This window comes from Rhynchophorus ferrugineus, unplaced genomic scaffold, assembly GCF_030347505.1.
Source record: "Rhynchophorus ferrugineus isolate W39M unplaced genomic scaffold, kcgeb_rfMv2 rfM3, whole genome shotgun sequence".
Lineage (NCBI taxonomy): Eukaryota > Metazoa > Arthropoda > Insecta > Coleoptera > Curculionidae > Rhynchophorus > Rhynchophorus ferrugineus.
The window spans coordinates 60897539-60920109 of record NW_027472582.1 but is presented as its reverse complement, the minus strand read 5'-3'; the positions used below and the strand labels follow the sequence as shown (position 1 = coordinate 60920109).

General features: G+C 30.3%; 1 protein-coding gene across 3 annotated transcripts in view; it reads left to right on the top strand.

The window, feature by feature from the left end:
* dysc (whirlin protein dyschronic) overlaps positions 1-22571 on the top strand; it is a 346867-nt gene that overhangs the window by 149161 nt on the left and 175135 nt on the right. For all 3 annotated transcript variants that reach the window (XM_076398877.1, XM_076398878.1, XM_076398876.1), the window contains 5 exons: positions 479-688; positions 9151-9276; positions 13362-13534; positions 17087-17285; positions 20253-20387. In XM_076398877.1, the coding sequence (XP_076254992.1) occupies positions 479-688; positions 9151-9276; positions 13362-13534; positions 17087-17285; positions 20253-20387 (843 nt within the window). The remainder of the gene's footprint in view (positions 1-478; positions 689-9150; positions 9277-13361; positions 13535-17086; positions 17286-20252; positions 20388-22571) is intronic.

Below are 22571 nucleotides of genomic sequence, written 5' to 3'. Positions count from 1 at the left end.
TCCTTGTGATACACCTGCAATAGCATCATTAATATAAAACAAAATTACGAATCAATTATGGAAATTGATTTTAAATTATATTCCTTGAAATTTGTTTCCCAAATTTATAATAATAATAATAATATTTCCAAAGGAACTAAATGTATCCGTTTGATAGAGATACAAGGATATTGAAATAAAATGAATCAACCTAAAACCGAAATTAACTTAACCTATTTAACGAAATTATTGTTTAGACAAATTTGAACAAAATTTAACCGATCTTACCTTAAACCTCACAGTAAGCCTTTGAGAGAAAATTGACAAGAGAAATGCGATTACTTAAAAATACAAATAGTATATCATTTATCATTTCATAATTTCTGTCACAATAAAAGCATATTCGGCTTTTTACTCAATTTTCAGCCGTTGAGGCTATAGGAAACAAACAACAAACTAAAAGAAACCACTATAATATTTCTTTGTTCTCCATTTACAGATGCTGAAATCTTGTCGTAAACTGAGTATGACGGTTCGCTCGCCGAATTTGCCAGGCGCTGGAGCAGCTTGTGGCGGCGCTCCTTGGCAGATGCGACAGACTTGTTCATGGATGGACAGGCACGGAAGACCAGTATCTCCGCCTTTAGAATATACTAGAGGGAAATACGGTCATAGTCGAGGTTCTAGTAAAGACCGAAGCGTAAGAAGAGTAAGTATATAATCAATATATTTCAATGTTCGTATATTTTAAATATTTTAAAATAACAATAAAATATAACCTTAAAATTTACATAATATATTTTGCTTAGAAATTAAAATTATAGCACTTATGCATACATGTAAATCAAATTAGGATTGTTAGTTTTGTATAAATTGGCTATATTAACAGATAAAGGGTTTTCCAACAAAAATTACTTACAGTAAAACATCCAAAAATGTTAATTTTAATTTAAACGCTTTCTCGTGCTTTTTTAAATCGTCTTCTTTAGCTTTCCCTAATAGATTAGTAATGGTATTGTAACATCTGATTGTATTGTTCATGATAATCATATTGGGTCGTAAGCCAAAGTAATTCATAAATTTAGTAAAAGCATGTGTTTGTAGATAATATACTTAAGATTCGGGAAAATACATTGTCTGTAAACTGTATTATTATATTTTACATTAGATACGCTTAGTACAATCTTACTTTACAGGGGATAGACAAAATAATGTGTACATCTGACATACATATATAATATTTTTTTATTAATAAGATGTTGAGCTGCATTTTCATTAAAAAAAAGCTTGATGGTAATACTTGATGACATTTTGATGCGCTCCAACCAAGACTGAATCTTTTTGCACTTGTATATAGGCCCATTATCATCTAGAAATATGCTGGTCATCCTAAGAGCTTCATCATTGAAAGGGATAATCATTCGTAATAATCCAGCCAATGATGTGATACATTTTCTTATGATTTGAAGCTGCACTGAATCACATTAATTTATTAAACAACCTTGATATATTGATCGAAAAACCCTTGTAAAATCATTTAATTCGTAATCGTACTTCTACATTCGTATGCACTAGATGTTCTCTTTTAATATTATTCCTTTTTCAAGCCAAGATTACTTGGTGCACATACTTACAAGCTCAGACTCGTAGAATTATTTTAACAAATTTTGACAAATATGTATTATGGAATAATCAACATATTCTCATATGAAGCGATACATTAATTCCAATGCTATTTTTATTATAGAACAACTTACTTTTGATTATTTTTTCGTTTTCTATTAGCTGATACCCACTCAACTGACGACTATTTCGATGCAGATGTATAGTAATAGAACCATATTTCATTTTTAATTTTACATAAACGGCTCCAGAAACTGCTCTCAAACATGGACATCTCTTAGTAAGGTGTGAGCAAATTTACACATGTTAAAAATGCGACCTCTCCATCAACAACAAAAATTTAATAGCACAACATAATAAAAACAATGTTTAATCAGCCGGCTTCGTTGACGCAGTGGTCAAGGCAATAGGACGGTCCTGCTACTGTTGCGATAGACACGTGTTCGAATTCTACTAGAGCATGGATGTACTTTATGTTTGTTATTGTAATTGTATATGTCACAATGAAAATGTAAATATCAACAGAGGATAATCCGACAAGGAATAACCATCCCAGTCACGCCGGTAACCAGGCTGGGTAAGATCGGATGATTTCTGAGATGGTCTCTAAGTTGGCCAATGGCCAGGCGGTCGAAGCATACGTTAAACTGTAGGTACAGTCCATTTAAACTCTCGTCGGTAAAAATGAGACTTTATAGTATATAAAAAAGCAAAAAAATGTTTAACCAATTTAAAAATCACTTTGAATGTAACTTGCCCATGCCCAAATAAGATATAGTATAGTCGATCCTTATAGTAGAAACTTACTCCTTGCACCGTTAGTTTTTTTTTAATCAACAAAAGCATGTTTAATCAACTCTAAATTTTCTATTATACCTTGTATTGATAATAATAACATATATTTCAATAAAACTATTTAGAAAGTAATTGTTAAATTATAAAGTTGGAGTAACTCAAAATTTTGCTATGTATCGTAGATACAATTCAATATATTCATTCATTATCTCTGAAATAATGACATATACGTGTCAGAACGGAGATTTATTGAGTGATATGTTAAATTCTAAAGTTGATATCACCACTAGTCTAAAACAAAATGACAAACAAATTATGGGCAAATTGATTTTAAATTATATTTCTTGAAAATTGTTTCCGAACTGTATAATAGAATATTTCCAAAGGCAATAAATATACTGTTGCGTTTCGTAGAGATACAAGGGAATTTAAATAAAACGAATCAATTTGGAAGCGGAATGAACTTAACCAGTTTGACGAAATTATTGTTTAGACGTGTTACAATTTTAACCCCAAGTTAAAATGAAAATATATGAAGGTAAATTGAATGAAGGCGCTTAAAGTTCCATAAAGTATAATAAAATAATATATTTATGGCTTCAATTATCACTAGATGAATAATTATATAATAAATGATATAAATTAAGTGATAAAACAATGGGAAAATAAAAATCTTTTAATAGAAACCATTTTAGTGGATATAGTTATCGGTGTAAAAATGATTAAATAAAGGGATGGAGAAGGATTCTAGAATGAAAAGCTTTATTTTTTTTATTCTCTCTTCATTACCTACGTTTTTCAACCTTCCTGTTTCTTTAACTATTTTACTTGCAATCTTTCTCTATTAATAATCAACTTCTCATCGACAGTTATCGTTTGAGCTCGTTTTCCGTTTGTTTCTCTTAGATAAAATCCTCTCTAATTATGATTTTTAAATATATCTCGATTATTTATCTGCTCTCTCAGAATTCCAGAATTTTTACCTCAGCTCCTTTTCAAACTTATTTTCTAACATTTCTATTTTTGCTAATTTTGTAATTATAGTTAAGACGATTATTATTGCTTTCTTCAATTATTTGTGGTATATTCTCCGTCATATATTCCTCCATTTCTATTACAATTTCCAAGTTATTGTTTAATCTTTCATGTACTATATTGAAATTAAGTTTATATATTAAAAGCCGACTTTGGGGCGCAGTGGTTAAGGCGATAGGACGATCCTTCTATTGTTGTAATAGTCGCGGGTTCGAATCTTGCTGGGGCATTTTATGCTTGTGATTGCAGTTGTAAATGTCTTTATAGGTAATAGTGGAAAATCTGACAAGAAATAACTATCCCAGTCAAGCCAATAACCAGGCTAGTTAAGACAGCGTATTTTCTAGTCTCGCCAGCCAGTCGGTAGGCTGACAGGACAATTGTTCGGATCCCTCGTTAAAGAGTAGGTCCAATCCATATATATATCTATATATATATATACATATATATATCTATATATATATATACATATATAGTTTGTTTTTAGAGAAATTTGAGTTGTAAATAAAATAAATCAAAAATTTTTTGAATTTACAATTTGTGTTCGATTTTTGAGCAACTGAAAGAGTAGAACATGTATTAGAGAACCAGAGTAATGAAACCATATTTGTTATTCCAACGATTGTCTTTTTATATTAAATACAACATATTACGACCTGGAAGTGTAGAGTTAAATTCTTCTCATTTATGTATAATGCATATTTATTGATGATATTATTGATTATTTAAGCAATTTAAAATTAAAACAGAAAAAAATTAAACAATTGAACCAAGGAGCGTAATGTGAATTGAGAACTGATTTATGTATATTTTTACATTAGGTATAAAACACTTTTTAATTAATTATTAAAGCAGTTTTACTGTCTTTCAATATTATTATTCAAGAAAATTCATGCAACAGGTTCACTAATACTCTGAATCATAATTGAAATAATTCTTAAGGGTGGCAATATAAATATTATTCTAGTGAAGATAGTACTTCTTATTGGATAATCTGGACGCTGGCACACTTTAGCTTGCTTTTCAGAATTTTTTCACTCAATTCTATTCCATTTTCACTGCAGGATACATAAATGTCACAAAATTCATTTAGTATAGTTAGTCCCAAAATATAATAGTCAACTCTTGTAAATAAATATACCACGTGAAAAACCGTATCGTCAACTTATATATCAAGGAGTCAAAATTGAACCATGTTTCATAAAATATTTATATTTGTATTCTGATTGCAGGGGTCTGTCTTCAAACATATAGAATTATTAAAGACCACAAAGTCGAGTTCTATAAATGTATTAAGAAAGGAAGCATCCCGGAACAAAGAACTTAGTTTTGCTTTGATTGGATTTGGCCGTGGTCCGTAATTTTGTTCGGGAATTAAATTTGAGGATCGTTAATTTACGTTATCGCCAGTGCGAATGGGTTTTTGCCCTGAAAGATTTGCCAACTTTATATTTATTGCCATTGATACGATCTTGGAAGATGTTCCCTGTCGAGTTTTATTAGTTTGATCGCACTTTGTTATCGATAAAAAAACATTATATCTATTTTTTTTTAAATCTAAATTATAATATTCAGTATGCTATTTAAATATTAGGAAAACTAGAAATTGTTTAATGCCGTGTGAATTGTGTATCATTAAACGATTTTAAAACACATTGGTTTGTTTTCATATTCAGAGCGTTTACCGCTTCAAATGCCTATTTAATGCGAATAATTGCCGTTCATAACGATTGTTTTAAATTATTCTATCGTGCTTGCTGCTGATGTGTATAGCAGAGGGTTCTCTTTTGTAATTTGTCAGAATACATAAAGTTATGCTATAAATATGTTTCTTTTATATTTTAATCTAAAACTACACCAAGACTGGATACTTTTATGTATTAAGTTACAGAACATCAAGTTTTGTTCGTTTAAAATAAATCCTATGAATTTTTTTTATGATATAGTTCGCATTTATGCCTTGAAAATTAATGATAAAAAGAAAATAGTATTGGACTGCCTGCAATTGTAATCTTCATCGGGATCTAGTTAGAGCAAGTGCAATATTGGAGATCAGTAATATAGAAGAAGAAAGTAGCATTTATTGCTGAAGTCATAAGCCGAATCTACAAAGCTGCAGGATGGTGGTGAGAGTAGAAGAGAGGATATATTACAACCAAGACTAAAGTACGCATTTTTCAAAAGCATATCTCGCCAATACTTCTGTATGTCTCATATTGTTAAAGTCTGACACCTTTAAGCTTGAGGTGTTTCAAAAGGCGAGGCCTAAGCCTAAGGGTGTCTACATGCTTTGAGATCGAATTAGAAATGAAGACATTCGTTTATTATGCTAAAATCGGTACATATTTGAGGAACGAATTCAGAGACGCAGATTACAATGATTTAAACAGGTCTATCAAAGACAAGTAAATGTATTCCTCACAGTTTTCTACGGCGGAAGCCACCTTTTATAAAAAAGGAAAAACATAGTTCGAAGTCAGAGCAATTGTGATTTTTCTTTTTTCTCATATGTTCTTTTTAGTGACATTACTTTATTAGGCTCCATGAAAGTTCTATGATCTTGTTTACTTTATTGCTAGACTTGTTAATGTTGTTGGGGCATGGAACACTACATTGCCTCGATAGAATTTCCCAAAATTTGTTTTGCAGTGCTAATTATAACAGAATGTGAATTAAAATTGTATTTAACTTCTTTTCATTCAAACATCTATCTTTATAAAAAAATAATTTATTTTATTTTGTAAATAAATTGATCCCTTAGAAAAAAAAATATTCAATTAGTGGCACTTTAAAAAATATTATAAGTTTTGTTCATAATTAAATGAAAAACAGATTAGCTTTCCGTAAAAGTAATTTGTTTATGTATATACAAATGATCTATATACATAATTGCATACATGCCAGCATTCAGCTGATGGAAGATGCATTATAATGAACTTGATGATTAATTTAGTCATACAAATATCGAAAAATGCTAAACATACCCAATGTTATATACATATAGATCATTTACGTCTAAAATAAACAACAAAAATGTGCCATAACAATAAAATGTATCAATCATATGCCTTCGCGGCCTTAGTATATTGATTCAAACATCATTAAAATAGTCGAAAAAGGCGTTTGCAGTGTCATCTGAATTATGGACATTTCCAAACAAATCTTCAAGGTCATCTATAAAGGTATAAATATAAAGAATTCTGGAATTAAAAACAAAATGTAGTACATATACAAACAATATGTACAAATACATAGCGTAGAAAAAGAAGAAATTAGATCGTTAAAGAATATCTGGACAGATAGAAGACTGCTTAATAGCCCAACTTTTACTGGCGAATTTATCATTAATAAATAATATCCAAATTTAAAATACAATTTAACATTAAGGAAATTAGTAAATCAGGTTATAATTACTCCATTTTTCATGTAATTATACTCGTCATGGAATGCTTTCTTTCCATTTTTATCAAGTCATGGATCTTATCGAACAACTTTCCACCCATGGAAAGCCTTTGCGCTTTTTAAGATCACGACATACCCTTTGCGGAAAATTAATAATACTGACACGTACTTCCTTTAATGTAATAAACAGCATTATAAATTATAATAAACTTGTATAATCTAATGGCGTCATCTATTGATGTCAAATATCTCAGTTGGAAAATTAGTGCTTAGCTGACATTGTGTCAAAATATAGTCGACTGTTAGATTATGATGATGTACGTTTACTGTAACGGTATTATTCAGTTTTTAAACAGTTAGATCAGCGTACACGTATATGATATTGCGTTTTATAACTGTCGGTAGCATTCCAGGGTGATCGCAAGATTTTTCTCTTATAAATGCATCAAATTAACCGAAAACAAATAGATCAGTAACAAGAAAAGTATATTATGAACAGTCTATCAACAATAGAGGCTATCTGGCATAGTTTGGTGAAGACTGAGCAAAAGTATCGCAGTTTTGGCATCAAGGGTGGAATGAAGGTACTCAAAGTCTTTGAGGCATCAACTAACAGAATTATAAACTATTCATTCTTTGATAATAGATTCCTTTAATAGAGGTTCAGAGTGTAAGTCCACTAAAAGCAAGTATATAGTATTGTGAACTAACATAGTCTATTGAAATTTTGACAAAAACTTCGGCTTAGAATAAACGGCCATCAATGACGAAATACAGCAACTACTAATTTAGAGACATCAAAACGAAAACCTGGTATCTATAGAGTCCATACAAGTCCAATCCATACCACTCACAACAACTCTTAACAGTTTATAATATGAAAAATATATGGCAAAATCAGTGAAACCCAGAAGATCATCAAAGATAAATTGGCAGATGAGTATATAGTTAATACAACCAAATAATTATAACACTAAACTACCCAAAAGGAACATTTACTTCAGCAGACTGATTTTAGATAGTGCGATATAGGTAAGAGTTGCTAAAAAATCTGTCATATGGTGAGTGGGGTTTTAAAATTAGAGATTTCGTTTATCTAAAATAGGATTGGATTGGTATTCACTGAATAGTGATTGAACAAGTTGCCACTTATTTCCACTAAAGTAAAATTGCTTTCAATTAAAATAAAAATTATTGTTTTAACTGCACACTTTATATCTTGTGGATATTCGAAACATCAAGTTTTCTCATTCTGACTAAAGACTGTGCCTACCGAAAGAATCATCATATAGTAAACGATTTTTTTATTTGCAAACAATAGGTTTGTTACTTATTTTGGTCAGTTCTCTGTATTTTCTTGAATTAGCAGTGTATCGTTTCAATCGATATACTATACATTTTACTGATGTTTTTTAAATATTGTGGCAAAATTACCTTTATAGCCAAATTAAGAATGTCAACCTTGTAATCGCTGTGTAGAGTTTTGTAATTATGTAATTAGTGAAATAAATGAGATCTGCCAGGTTAATGGCTTCCTTCTCAGTCTGAAATATTACCGTTTAATTTGTGATTTATGTTAATTAATAGCTAATTTGGATATACTTTATCTGAAGTAACAGTATCGAAGTTTTTATTAAAAAGGACTATGACAGTGGTCTATAATAAGATAATAAGAATATAGCCGTATCCATTATAGTCCTAAAAATGTGATTGTATATTTTTTTAATAGTGTAAAGTTTTAATTAACAATAAAATAAACAACAATAAAATAAAGTTTTAATTTGTGTTAATATATATATATATATATATATATATATATATATATATATATATATATATATATATATATATATATATATACTAATTTAATAATATATATTTAATTGTATTGATGCAAGTGCAACACCACAACAGTAATACATTAATTTTATAAATTAAGACTCCGGTAAGCACTAATGTAATATGTTATTTTTGAAAATAAAGTCACTAAATAACTTAATTTGAGTGTTATGGGCTAAGGGGTAAATATTACTATTAATTCTGTATACTAATCAGCATTCTTGCTGTAGAAATACACCCGCCCTATTCTCCTGATTTAATTTCATTTTATTGCTTGTTAATCTATAAAGCCAAAAGACCATTGAATCGGAGAAAACTCAGACCATTACTTTAAAAAAGGGACAGTAATATGTACTAATCATAAAACATGTTTTAATATACACATTATTAGCTCTAAACAGTTTGTTAGTTATTGTTTCAGTCAGTATAAAACATACAGTGAGTAAAATATATTTAATGAAGCTCTTTGTTTGACAGGTCGACCTATGTATTGAGCCAGGACAAAGTTTGGGACTTATGATACGAGGTGGCGTCGAATATAATCTAGGAATATTCATAACTGGAGTCGACAAAGATTCGGTCGCAGATAGAGCCGGACTTATGGTAATTAGTATATTAAACTCTTTTATTATTTGCCTATAAAGTGGTTTTAAAGGATTTGTCTTAATTTAAAGTTTTAGTGTGACAAATTATTCAAGCTATTATCCAGTGATAGCCGCTATTTCGTCCCGTCTTTTAGGAGATTTAAAGACTCCGTCTCTAAAGAATAATATTTTATTTTGTATGTATTACCTTCATAAGCCCCGCTCACACAGTTCACGACTCATATATCGGGAAAAATAGTATTCAGAATGAGCAAGTTTTGAAGAATACAGCAAGTGGGGTAGCTTTTCCCATTTTAATGTTACCAAATATGTTTTCATCGGTTTTGAAAGATGTGGTCGAGCATTGTCATACTGAAGAATATCATTGTCGTGTTTTTGCTCGTATTCCGGCCGTTTTTTTGGGTAGTGCTTGGCTCAGATCCATCAGTTGTAGTCGATATCGAACCCTCTGATGGTTTCATCAAGTACTATCTTCAAATCCTCGTCTTCAAATGATTTAAGGCTGTCGGTAAGGCTTCAATATTGTTTGTTACTACGGATGTCGGTTACAAATGGATCTGATGCGATTTAACATACAGTAAAACCAGGTATTGTAAATCCATTAAAATTCATAGGTTGATTTAACTATATTTTTACATCTCATTTGTTTGGTAACTTTTTATAATAAGTAATAAGCCATATTAGACTTAGAAAACTGAACTATAACTTACAGTGATTTTTTTAAATTACACTCTTGAAATTACTCCTGTAAATGTTTTATTTGTTATATCAGTTTACCTGTTTTTAACCAACTTTTAAAATATATTCTCAATTTTTGATCGGTCTAGTTCATAAATAATCGACTATTTTATTATTTTCACTAGTACGAATACATACCCAACCGAGATGACCCATCTATGAATAATGATTTTGACTGGATTATGTAGACTTTTTTACTTCCGAAAAGAGATCAATGCAGATTCATTGAAAGCTCTATGGTGATGCGTCAGAATTGGTTGGCTAGATTTCGTTTTTTCGAAATGTTTAATATTAATGTGCCCCCAATAGTCGATAGAAATCCTTAAAATATCCAAGTATTTCATCTCGCGGCATCGCTATGGACCTAAATATCGACCATAAAATAGTTTTAAGTTTTTTGGTTAAGATTGGATACCAAAAGATGATCGATACTTGGCTTTTATATATACATGAAACAACGGTAAAACCTATAATCTATCGGGTTTTCATACATTTTTGAAACGATAGCTGCCTTTGATAAATGGATCGCGCACTACAATAATGTATGAAATAGATTGTAATTCAGCCCCGAGAAGATTCATAAATGGCTGCAAAAATGTTATTGGCGAAGATAATGCAAAGAATTGTTCATTATGGGCCAGGAACTTAGTAAAACTACTAATTGAGGTCTTTATTGTCTAAAATGTGTTGTTTTCAAGTACAATAATTAAGAGAAGATCTGCAAGGAAGGAAGGAAATTTTGATACATCTGAACCTTGCCTCGTTCTACTATCATTTGTTAAGATCTCTGAAAAAAGTCCTTTAATGGTGTAAAACTAGCTTCAAATGTGTTTATATAATGCACTCGTATTTTGCTTTTCACAGGTTATCATTTTTCTTATATCAGCTATACATAAAGAAATACTAAAATCATATAAAATTATCACAGATGTGTAGTGTATCACAAAGTTTGTGTATATTATTAACCACTCAAAATTAATTCCTTTTAACTCTATTAGTGATCATTATTAAACTTCCTAGCATTCAGTAATTAAATATCAACCGTTAGCAATTATAAAATTGTTCATAATATAGTATGTTCCAACAAGTAACAGTATATAAAGTTAATCTAATAATTTAGATTATAATTAACAAACGGCAAGCTAAGGTGCTTGAATTTTGAAATTATGAGTATATATATATATATATATATATATATATATATATATATATATATATATATATATATATATTATAACAAAAACATGATAAACTTTCTTCATATTACTATATATTAGTTATACTCAAATGATATCTAACGTGTAAACGAAATTAATTATATTTCTGGCACCACATATTAAGATTAAATTAATTAAAGCTGGTAGTTTTATTATCTAAGCCGAAGTTTTCTCCGGCTTTTTGTTGTAGTTTAGTTGTTAAGTGTTTGAGATTGGATATTAATTAATTTCATTTTGTCTGAGTAGCTGAGAACGTTTGTTATCCTATCAATATTATATTAGACTTAAACAAGTATAGCTCTCTAATTATATTTTATAGAAACTTATATTTAAATTTAATACATGTGCTCTGATAAAGTTTTCACTCTTAAAAGGTATCTATTGAAAGGAATATATATTAATCAAAATATTTTCCATCTTTTCTAAAAGCTTTTACCATTTTTCTGCCAATCATAGATCAATTTTAGCACTTCTAAACCGTGTGCTAACCAAGGCATGCTGTATTAATCTGAAAAAGTGGTAATAACAAGCCCTTATATATAGGGAGTGCGCCAACTGCAACAGAACTTCCCATTTGAGTCTAAAAGTGTATACTTTACAACTATTGCAACTTGTAGCCATTGTTATGTAAGAGGATTACTTTGCGCCTGTTATTCGCTATTCTTAGACTTTTTGTAATAATTCGTCGTTGAAAATATTTAAGTCACGGTGGCAAATATCTGCAGCAACAGTTTAATTCGGTTTTAGCAGCTTGCACGTCAATATACCCTGATGATTCCATGATATACTTATCAATAGATAACTTAGTATCGACATAAATGGCCCTCCTGGATGGACCTATGACTTTTTGCGCTAGCTAGTAATAATATACCCACATTTCAATTCAGGATACAGGCAGGCACATAAGATCTTTATATTACAGGTGAAACTATACGACTTCCTTAGAACCTGAAGTTACAATGACCCTATTTTATAAACGTAGAGTCATTATTTATGAAACTGAATTAATTTTTTGTTATATTCTATGAATTAAGTAATTTCAGATATCACTATTTAAGTAAGAATATCAGGAAGGGATTCTAGTTTTAAATTAATTTTTAGGATCTTATTCTGTATCTAGTGTTGTTGCTATATTGTGTTAAAAACAAATTATTTTCAAATAAGGTACTGGAAATTGTTTTTTTTTTCAGGGAAGGGAAGTTATTCGAAACTTCCCTCCCCTGAATATACGACCCAAAATTAATCACTTCTTTGAAAAGTTGACAGATTTGTCCTCTTTTTATTTTAAGCTACTTATTATTTTAGTATCAAAGAAAACCAAAGGGGAATCCTAATTATCTTTCAGTTTATGTCCACAAATACACGCTACAAACTGTGTAAAAATAGATTTCCATTAACATTTCTGTTCTATTAATAACATAATGAAAAAATTGCCTATTTGTTTCAATCAATATCTAAATACTAGTCGTATTTTTATATACTAAGTTATTAATTTTGTTTTTAAATGCGATTTTACTATATGGATTACTTTATATATACGTACATTTTATATAATCTATCCGAGTTTTAGTATGTTTCAAAACACCTTATCTATTCTTGTGGTGAGAATATGGATGAAAATTGATATACCATTCTATAGTTTCCTCAGACTTATTAGTCCTAGAAAAATGGGTTTTTATACATTAATTTTTTTATATTAGACTAAGATTTAAAAAAAAAATACGAATAACGTAGATGGAAATAAAACAGTTGTATATTCTTCTACAAACCAGTATGAATCTACTCCAACTGAAAACAACAGCTGTAATCCCCATACCATAAATCGCTTCAGAGTCGAAGTATTGTTTAGGTTAAATTGAACCTGAATTTTAAAGAAAATATTGAACCTGGAAAAAGCGGCAATACGTAACCTCTTTCTATTATTAATTTTTAATTCAATTTTTCAGGGAAGATTTCTCCGCCTATTCTCTTTCCTTGATGCAATATTCAGTTCAGTTGTCTGTCGGGTCGTAATCCAATTTTACACTCGATTTTTCCGGATTTTCCTTTAAAACGCTTTTAGATTTTTATTGAAGCTATATTGTATGCTACATGTTGCTAAATCGATTTATCCTTGATTTTGTTTTAGGTTGGCGACCAAATTTTGGAGGTAAATGGACAGTCATTTATGGATGTCACGCATGATGAGGCTGTTGCTCAGTTAAAGTACCACAAGAGAATGTCGTTGGTGGTACGTGATGTCGGCAAGGTTCCGCATTCTTGCACTGCCTATGATAGAGAATTTGATCTTTGTAGCCCTGGGTAAGTTAGATTTAATTATACGATTACATAATTTATATTATTTTAATATATTTTGGTATTACTAATACTCTATTACTAATTACTTAATTACTACACTTATCACCGGATATTCCTATTGAATGAATTAAATGGAATAATCTTAGAAAAATTATTGTTTTAGTTTATATATATAATATACTAAAATATGTAATTTCGAATCGTATTCTAATTGCGGTCGAGCAAAAAATTTATCAAGAATATAGTTAAATCATGCGTTCTAAACGCATTTTATATTTCTTCTATTCCACCACTACAGAAAATGGTTCCAAAAGATCAGTTATAATTGGAGAAATAAGAATATGTTGTGCCAGTAGAAAAGCAATGTTGCCATAATTCGTCCCACTTCAATACCAATTACGCTCATTAGTTTCTTGAATGAGATATGATTCTGACAGATTCTTCGCATAGTTCTTTACAAATGATGTCATTTGGTGCAACGCATAATGTACAAAAGATTTTTGGTAAAATAAAAAATTTGTATCACAACTTATTTACCAAAATCTTAAACAATTGCAGACACATGGAAAAATTTATAATAAATACTAAGAACGCTGTTACCACCCCCTGATGCCGATCTCCAGTTCTTAAAAATTTATTTTATATACAATCTCGATACGGAAATTAATGATCATTGGGCTTACAATCAGTGAATGGTGAACTTCATCAGAACAAAGATTTAGTAAAATTGGTCGAGATAGCGTTTGATCGGATGCTATCTAACATCGGCCATAATATCGTCATCAGACTGGACAAAACAACTGGTAGCCAAAGAGCCAAAGGTAAAAGATCATTAAATGTAGGTTAATGGTGATTTTGAAGCTGAATATTACTATAATTAATTTAAATTGTACTCAGTTTTACACAACAGCGTAAACATGACACAGTGAAAGATGTCTAAACATTTGCTGTAGCGTAGTGGTTGGGAAATCGCTCGGCTCAAAGAAATGAATCGTCGTAAATAACCACGCATGTTATATTACCCTCGGAAAAGCCCCAGTAAACAGCTTCAAAGATGTGAATCTCCGCGTGGTGAAATTATTACGACGCATTTCAATGAAGGCGGAGTGATTGCACTTAACGTAATTAGATCTAGCAGCGGGCAGAATAGGTTCTGAATTAGCAAGTGCGAAGGGAATTTCTCACCACGTCGCCGGCATAACGACACCAGTAAATTCAATTTCCATTTGATTATCATAATGCTTAATTACTACAAAAAATACTAAACAGGGTGATTTCTACAATGCACAATAAGATATATTAAATGTAAAATGTAAATACTGTTGTAAAATATTTAAGATTATATTAAAATATAGGTTATTATTAATAAATATTAAATAATCACAATAAATAACGACATTTGCTAGTGTTATAGAATTAGAAAAATATGATACATTGTAAGATACATTTCTCAGGCAATGTCTTCAAGTTAATCAATGAAGTCGAAGTTTTGAGCTATTTTCCGGGATAATGTGATACCATATTCATAATATGAGCTCATTCCTGTTTCGATAGTTTTGGACTCTATAGCTATAGTTTTTTGACAACCATATTTCTATAAGCCTCTTTCAAAGTCTTCCATAATTTGCATTGTGTTAACTAGGGATGCATTGACTATAACAAAATTTTAATGAAAAAAAGCCACGCAATTGTGAGTTATTTTATTACTAAGCATTCAATTAACATAAATAGTTTAGTCTTGTTGTTTGGTAACAGTCGAAATCGATAGATGAGGTAGTGAGAAACACAGTGGTGTAAATCTATCGTTTAATTTTGTAAGTAAAATGATACTTTACTCTTTTTCCCATATAATACTCATATTTTGATTAATAAATAATCTTGTTATATATAAGTTATTTTTAATTGTTATAATTAAGGTATAAATTCAAATTAAAAGTTTGAAATAACGGCATTTAAATAAGAGTTACATTCTTATGTTTCTTATCACCTTACATTGCACCAAATTTGATGAAATTCTTTAGAAACAGCGTTATTGTTACAATATGATACGTCACAGCCAATATCTCATATACAAGAATTAATAAAGTCCTCTTTGTATCACTAAATATTATTGCTTTTTCGCTATAGGTGTCTGTTCAGTCCATTCATTACGACATCTACTAATGTTCTTGTGTTTACCAGACTCTCCTATCTATTTTGTCTTCAAAATTTCCACACATTGTAAAAGATCCTATAAAGTTGATTTTGTCTTTTCTGTATAATAATCTAATTTTTCTTTATTGTGGTACTTAATTTTATGTTCTCTTTCGCTTCTTTTGCTATTCGGATTTTATTTTCTTCTTCTTAATAGTGCGCATATCTTGTAACCACACGTTGGTATTGATCTACACATTGTTTTCTATAATTTCATTTTCTTTCTGTTCAATAATTCATAGTTTTTCTATTTCTGGTGTTAATTTCCAACACCAGGCTTCCGTTATTTTCCGGTTCCGATAATGAGTTTATTTATGATACGAGCGCAGTGTTAAAGAGGTAAAAGAAAGAAACATAGAGAATGCAATCATAGACATTTAAATACCTTGTTCAATACTGCTAATCAACGATCATTGCTAACCATTTGACATGGTCAGATTTTTATAACGATATCAGGCAAACACGTAGCCCTTTGTAAAATAGAGTAATAACGAGCCGACAATATTGTCTTACTTAAGAAAATTAGTTATTGCAATTCAAATTGACAGTTGAATACTATATATATATTCTATTATTTATATTTTAGTTTATTATTTAAAATAATCAAACTGAAGTTAAATCGTAGATCCATATAAAGTCCAATCAATATCTTAATTTCTCAATTGTAAAAGCGAATATAATTTATGTTATAACAATAATATTGATTCGTTTTTCTAGGCATCAAGGAAGCAATGACTACTATTACTTAATCGATTCATGATTATACACCCGGGTTGTTATGAAAGTCGTTCAATAAGTCCTGAGAAAAGGATTAAAAAATATATAAAATTATTTTCCTCTCTATTTTATATATTGCTAAGATAACAGTACCAAAATGAACTCTGTTCTAGCTACATAATTAGCTGAGTCATTTTTAAGTTTTTAACTCTAATATACTTACTGGGTGTTAAATTTGGTGGATAAGATGGGCACTAGAAGAATTCGATTTTTTATTAATTGAAATTCAAATCATTTTACTTCGCAATATATATGTACAATTTGATGTATTATTTTATTTGATGTATTCATTTACTATTATCAGCTTTGCTTGTTTACATTTAACTATAAATGAAAACAGAAGAGCAAAAATGAAAATTTCCCCACTCACGACTAAGGAGAAGCTTCCATTATTTTTTCATAGTAATTATAAGAGAACTTTGTAAGGATACAAATTTAAATTTTGAACTTTTCCAATGGACTCCCTTTATTGAGATGTTGTTATATTTATAAAATAATTAATGACATTATAAATCATAACAAATTTAAGTTATCTAATTAATCTAATAATCTTAGTAATTCGTGTTTTTTGTATTGAATTTACAGTAGTCGTTTAGCTGCAGCTTCATGGGCTACGAGAAAATGGGCTGCTGCTTTACAAGCCGTCGAGGAAAAAGCTCGGGTCTTGTTGAGCCGACCTGAATTCGGAGCTCTCGTCTACTACACGGACGAGTACGCTGCGAGACACATGACCATAGATGCCTTCGTTGAGTGTATGACTGAATTACTTAATACACCAGATAAGGTAAAGACAAATATATTTTAAAAAGATAATAGCGCTAGACGCAGTATTCGATCTTAAATTAGTTTCTAAATAATTGTTTATGATCAGTCAAATTGCATTTAATAAAAGTCTATTGATTTCTATTTCAATCCTTTGCAGACTATAATATTCTCGCACCTTTCTAGAAATAGATAGATTTAATTAAAATGATGAATATAACAACTCAAAATATCAGATGTTTTTGTTAAGTTATTGTATAAAAGAGGATTCTTTTCTGTTTTAGAAAAACAAATATCTAAAATAAATACTGAGTGCGCTATTAACCTACATCCACCAAGTCAATATAAAACAATGAATCTTTACAGATGATTTAATAATGAATACCATAAAAATCTCACCAATTTTGGGAAATCCTGTATATTAAATCTAGATATTAAACAAAAACTAAAGTTTTGAGAAAGAAGCCTTCTAGAATAATGTGGATGCTAGAATGAAGTCCTTATATGTCTATGATAGTAACTTTACCTATATAATTAATTGCTTTATTTCCTGATGACGAGCCAACAATGAAAGAATTACAAAAGTATGATAGGATCATTGAAGTCGAAAACATTTTTCTGTGAAAATGATATATGTGGAATCTTCTAAGACTTCACGTTTTGTTGACGCCAATTTGGTAATCACAGAAAAGGGCAATAATTTTTAAAACATTGAAATAAGCTGATTGAGGTTTCTATACCCTTCTCATGATCGCTGATGGTATAGTTCACATATTACCTGAGAATTAATAAAGAAAAGACCAAATAATTCATTACTGATAGGTACTACTTGGAATCAGCAATACAGAAGAAGAAAGTGGAAATGTTTTTGAAATAATAAGCCAAATCGGTCAATCTACAGGAGCTGTTGCTTCTCTAAAATGGTGTGCTAAACTATAACCAAGACTAAAATATATCTTGATATCAAACTTGAAGTTGAACTTGAACATTGATTGAAGTCTTTCAAAAGCGATGCTTAATGAAAATTTTACATGTTTTTCTTCAGGAACTTGATAGAAATGATGTCGTTCGATGGTTTAAATATGTCCATCAAATTACAAAAAATCTGTTGAAGATACACATTTACTACTAATACAACATTTGTAGATGAATATTTCGCATATTTCTGCGATAAAATTGACCCTTTGATTAAAAATATAGAAGATTAACATAGCCTAAGACCAAAATGGCTTAAGACAATCACCAACAACGGCAAGATTTGGTGAAAAGTAGACTCTCTCACTCAATCAGTGTTTGTTAAATTAAACAGGACAAGTTTTATAGAAATGTTTCTAATATATCTCACTCATTTCACAGCATGCTCAGATTTTTTTTGTTTTAATTTTCTTGTTTAATTCATTAATAAGAAATCTGACTTCACGTTGTTTTTTGAAAATGAATTAAATTTATTTAGGATCAAATACCGTACCTGTTAGAATTTAATGATTTGATAAACTATGATTCACTCTATTCGAGCATAATAATCATACAATCATACAAATTGTGATCAAAAGATAGCAAGATCTTCTAAATTAAACTGAAACTGATTATTTTCATAATGTATATCATAATGCATTTCATATGTAGACAAAGTAAATTTATGTCAACTTTTTTCAGTCTTCATTATTACCAATTATCTTATTAGATCTTATTAGATTATTCTTGGGACCTAAAATAATAGTTTGCGTTTAATATTAATTTTAATTGTTTACCTTAGTATAGTTTTTGCAGGTAGCTAATAAATAAAAAAACAGATAGATATTAACAATAATTTAAATATGAAAATATATCGTAATGTAAATAACAGGCCTATACATTAACTTTAAAGGATTTATAGATGATGTTACGCATCGGGTATATTTGTAATCTATTTCGTGTTGAAGCCTCACTAAAAAGCTTCACTTTTCAGTATGTGTCATTGCATCGAAAAAGTCTAAACAAAAATATTGTAATTGCATTAAACATGTCAGAATTTTTACCAAGTAAATCATATTTGCGAAAAGTTTGATGTTTTAACTCTTCAGTTTGAAGAAAAAGGCGGCTGTGAAACTTATGGCAACTATTTTTCATCGATTTTAACATGTGAAAACTGGTCTCGACGCTTTAAAAGTGGTGATATTGGCACCGAAGGCAATGAGCGCTATATAGAGTCCAAAAATTTAAAGCCGAGTATTTGAAGGCAGTCCTTAATGGAACCGTTAATGAGAATCTATCGATTACAATTGATGCGTTTGAGTCGAGTACTGCTCGATAAACGGCCGAAATACGAGCAAAGACACAACAATGTTATTCTTCAGCATGACAAAGTTCGACCAGAACTTGTAAAACCGGTAAATACATATTTGAAAACCTTAAAATGTAAAGCTCTACCCGCTGTATTCTCCAGACTTTGATCCTTCTGATTACTACTTGTTTCGACATATGAAACGTGGTCTCTCTGAGCAGCGCTATGGTACCAAGAAAGGGGTCTATACGTATATAGTCTCAAAAGATAAATCCTTCATTCGAGATGGAAGTCCTAAATATCCTTAAAGATAGGAAAATGTAGCGGCTAACGATAATCAATAATTTGAATGGAATAGAAGGAATAATATACAATGTACGTAGCTTCAAATTAAAATAGAACCAATTTAAATTAATTTGTAGGCCTAATAATTAAGAAATTATTCAATTATTGTATTACATATTCTTCCTTTGTCAGATTATTTCTGAATGTATATGAAAAACATATATTCTAAAGGATGTAATAAAATATTTCGTATTTAAGTCTCCTTTATCTGCTAATGAAAAAATGTAATTATATTTTATTAGAAATGTCGTAGTAATGAACAAATATAATTCTACCCAATTACGATCTTTGATTTAATTTATCGCTTGACTTTTATTAATTACATCAAGAATTAGAGACGAACAATTGGCTTAATTAGATTTTCTCTCTTTTCGATTCCAGTACACCCTCATGACCGAATTACGAGAAATTGTAGCGATCGAAGATCGACAGAAGTTCGACGAATTAGTTTACAGGCGAAACGAGGAACCGCCAAGGGCCAGAGATCCTAGGGAATACGATTACCGACATTCAAGGGTGAGTGATTGAGACCGTAGTGTGAAAACGTCCAGATAATCTCTACCATTTAGAATCTCCGTCTTAAGCTCGGCGCATTGTTTGTTAAATCTAGGTCTTGTAGATTGTTATTGTTCAATTAGTTATAATTAATTTTAATACATTTTGCTTCAAAACTAATTTTAAAATAATTTATATTAACGAAATAAAGCTTTTGATGATTTAAGGGCATTCAATTTATGCCATTGAACTAAAACTAATTTCAAGATTATTCGAAAGACCCAATAAAATAATTAAAGTTATAAAAGTACCCACCATATACATATTTGCATTTATTATGATTTTTCTTGTATTAAAAAACATTTATTGAAAACATTGATATAATATATATTGATCAAAATATTTTTATATCTTCTCCTACAACTTTTCTCCATCTTTCTAAGAACATGGCGATACCGTGTCGAAAGAACCATTTTGGTTTAACTTCAAGTAGTTATTATCGACCAATTTTCGTACTTCTTCAATATTTTTTTTTGTAAACCGCACAGCAACCAAGCCACGCCACACGGAATTGAACAACGGATAGTAAAAAGGATTAAAATCGATAACGCCGAAGTCTCATGGTCAGAAGAAGTCACCTATCTCATTCATATCAAATTCAGGTGGAACTCCCAGATCCAAAGGTCCCTCCAGAAGGGTCAAGGTATTGTAAATTTGCTGTTCCCGCTCATCAACCGGGCCAACAGGCTTCCTCTTTCAACAAAATCTCTCCTATACTAGATGATGGTTCGATCAGTGGTTCTATACTCTCCAATGTCTATCTAAAATACGTCTCACCTAGCCAGGTGGAACGTCTTCAAGTCTTTAAAAACTAAATTCTCACGAGAATAATCAACATAATCAGTCAGGAATAATCAAATTCATAGAGATACAGACGTCCCCCAAGTTCTCGATTTTATATCCAAGCTCTACTCGAGATATTTCTCCACACTTCGTCTCTCGGACAATAGATGTATTACCGAGCTAGCCGATATTTTAAGCCAATAACTCATTCGGCTCTTCGTGGCCTTATTCTACCACAACCGAAACTACCCCATCATGCTCTAACTCCAAATTGTCTCGACCTTCTCCGGCGAGCGATTAACTCATGTATCGCAAGCTACGTGGTGTGATACCGACGCCATATCCTTCCCTGGCCCTTGTGTCTCTTAACTTGCTACGGGCATCCTCCTTACTAACAGTAAGAAATATCAGTTAGGTTCATTGGAACACTCTTAAAAAAACTTTGAACAATCATAGCCATCATACCAAATATTTAACAATCGTACCAATTATTTAGTTTTTTCTTAGGCTGCCAAACCTATATATGTATTTTTTTAATACATTTATTCCATGCTACTTGGTTGCCTTTATAAAATGGTATGAATTAAATAAAACTTGTCTAGTTAGTTACCATGCCAATCTTCATAACTTGCTCTTTCAAATCCGCTATCGCTTTATATTAGTCCATTGTACGTTTTGGGTTTTTAAGTATTGTTTTTTCAACTTTCTATTAGTTTATCAGATGTCTGTTTAAATCTAATCTCATAACTAACGAAAACTATATAAGACTGCATTCTTCTATATGGTACACTTTAAATTATTTCTCCACTTTTGCTGATGTTAAAATTAATTTCAATGGATGTTGCTTGCTATCTTCCATGTTTCCTCGAGCAGTCGTTAAATGATGAAGCTCTAAACTCCTCCTCCTTTCCTGGCTATTTTATTTCGATTAGAAGAAAACATCCGACTTCTGTTGTACTTCATAAATACTTTCGAATAAATCTGCTGTTTACTCTTCGTGTCATTTTATTAATGCATGAGTACTGAATATTACCGAATAATTACTACCCTGTTGTGAACAAGCAGAAGTCATATTTTAGTCTCACAAATCGTAACTTGTCCATCACTTGGTGAATTTCTTACATAAATCATTAGCCAAACCTAGGTCTGATTTAATTGTTGGTATCTTGTTTTAGTATTTAAACCCTCTGATTTCCTGATAGAGATATATTTATATATTGTTCCAGTTAAAAACACGATACGTATTAGTAACCTCAATTTGGTTTATCTTCCACTTTAGTTCCAGTTGTGTTGAATTTATATTTATATTTAAATTCTAATAGTTTGTAACTAAACTCTTCTCAATTTTTTTGTTATTCCTGA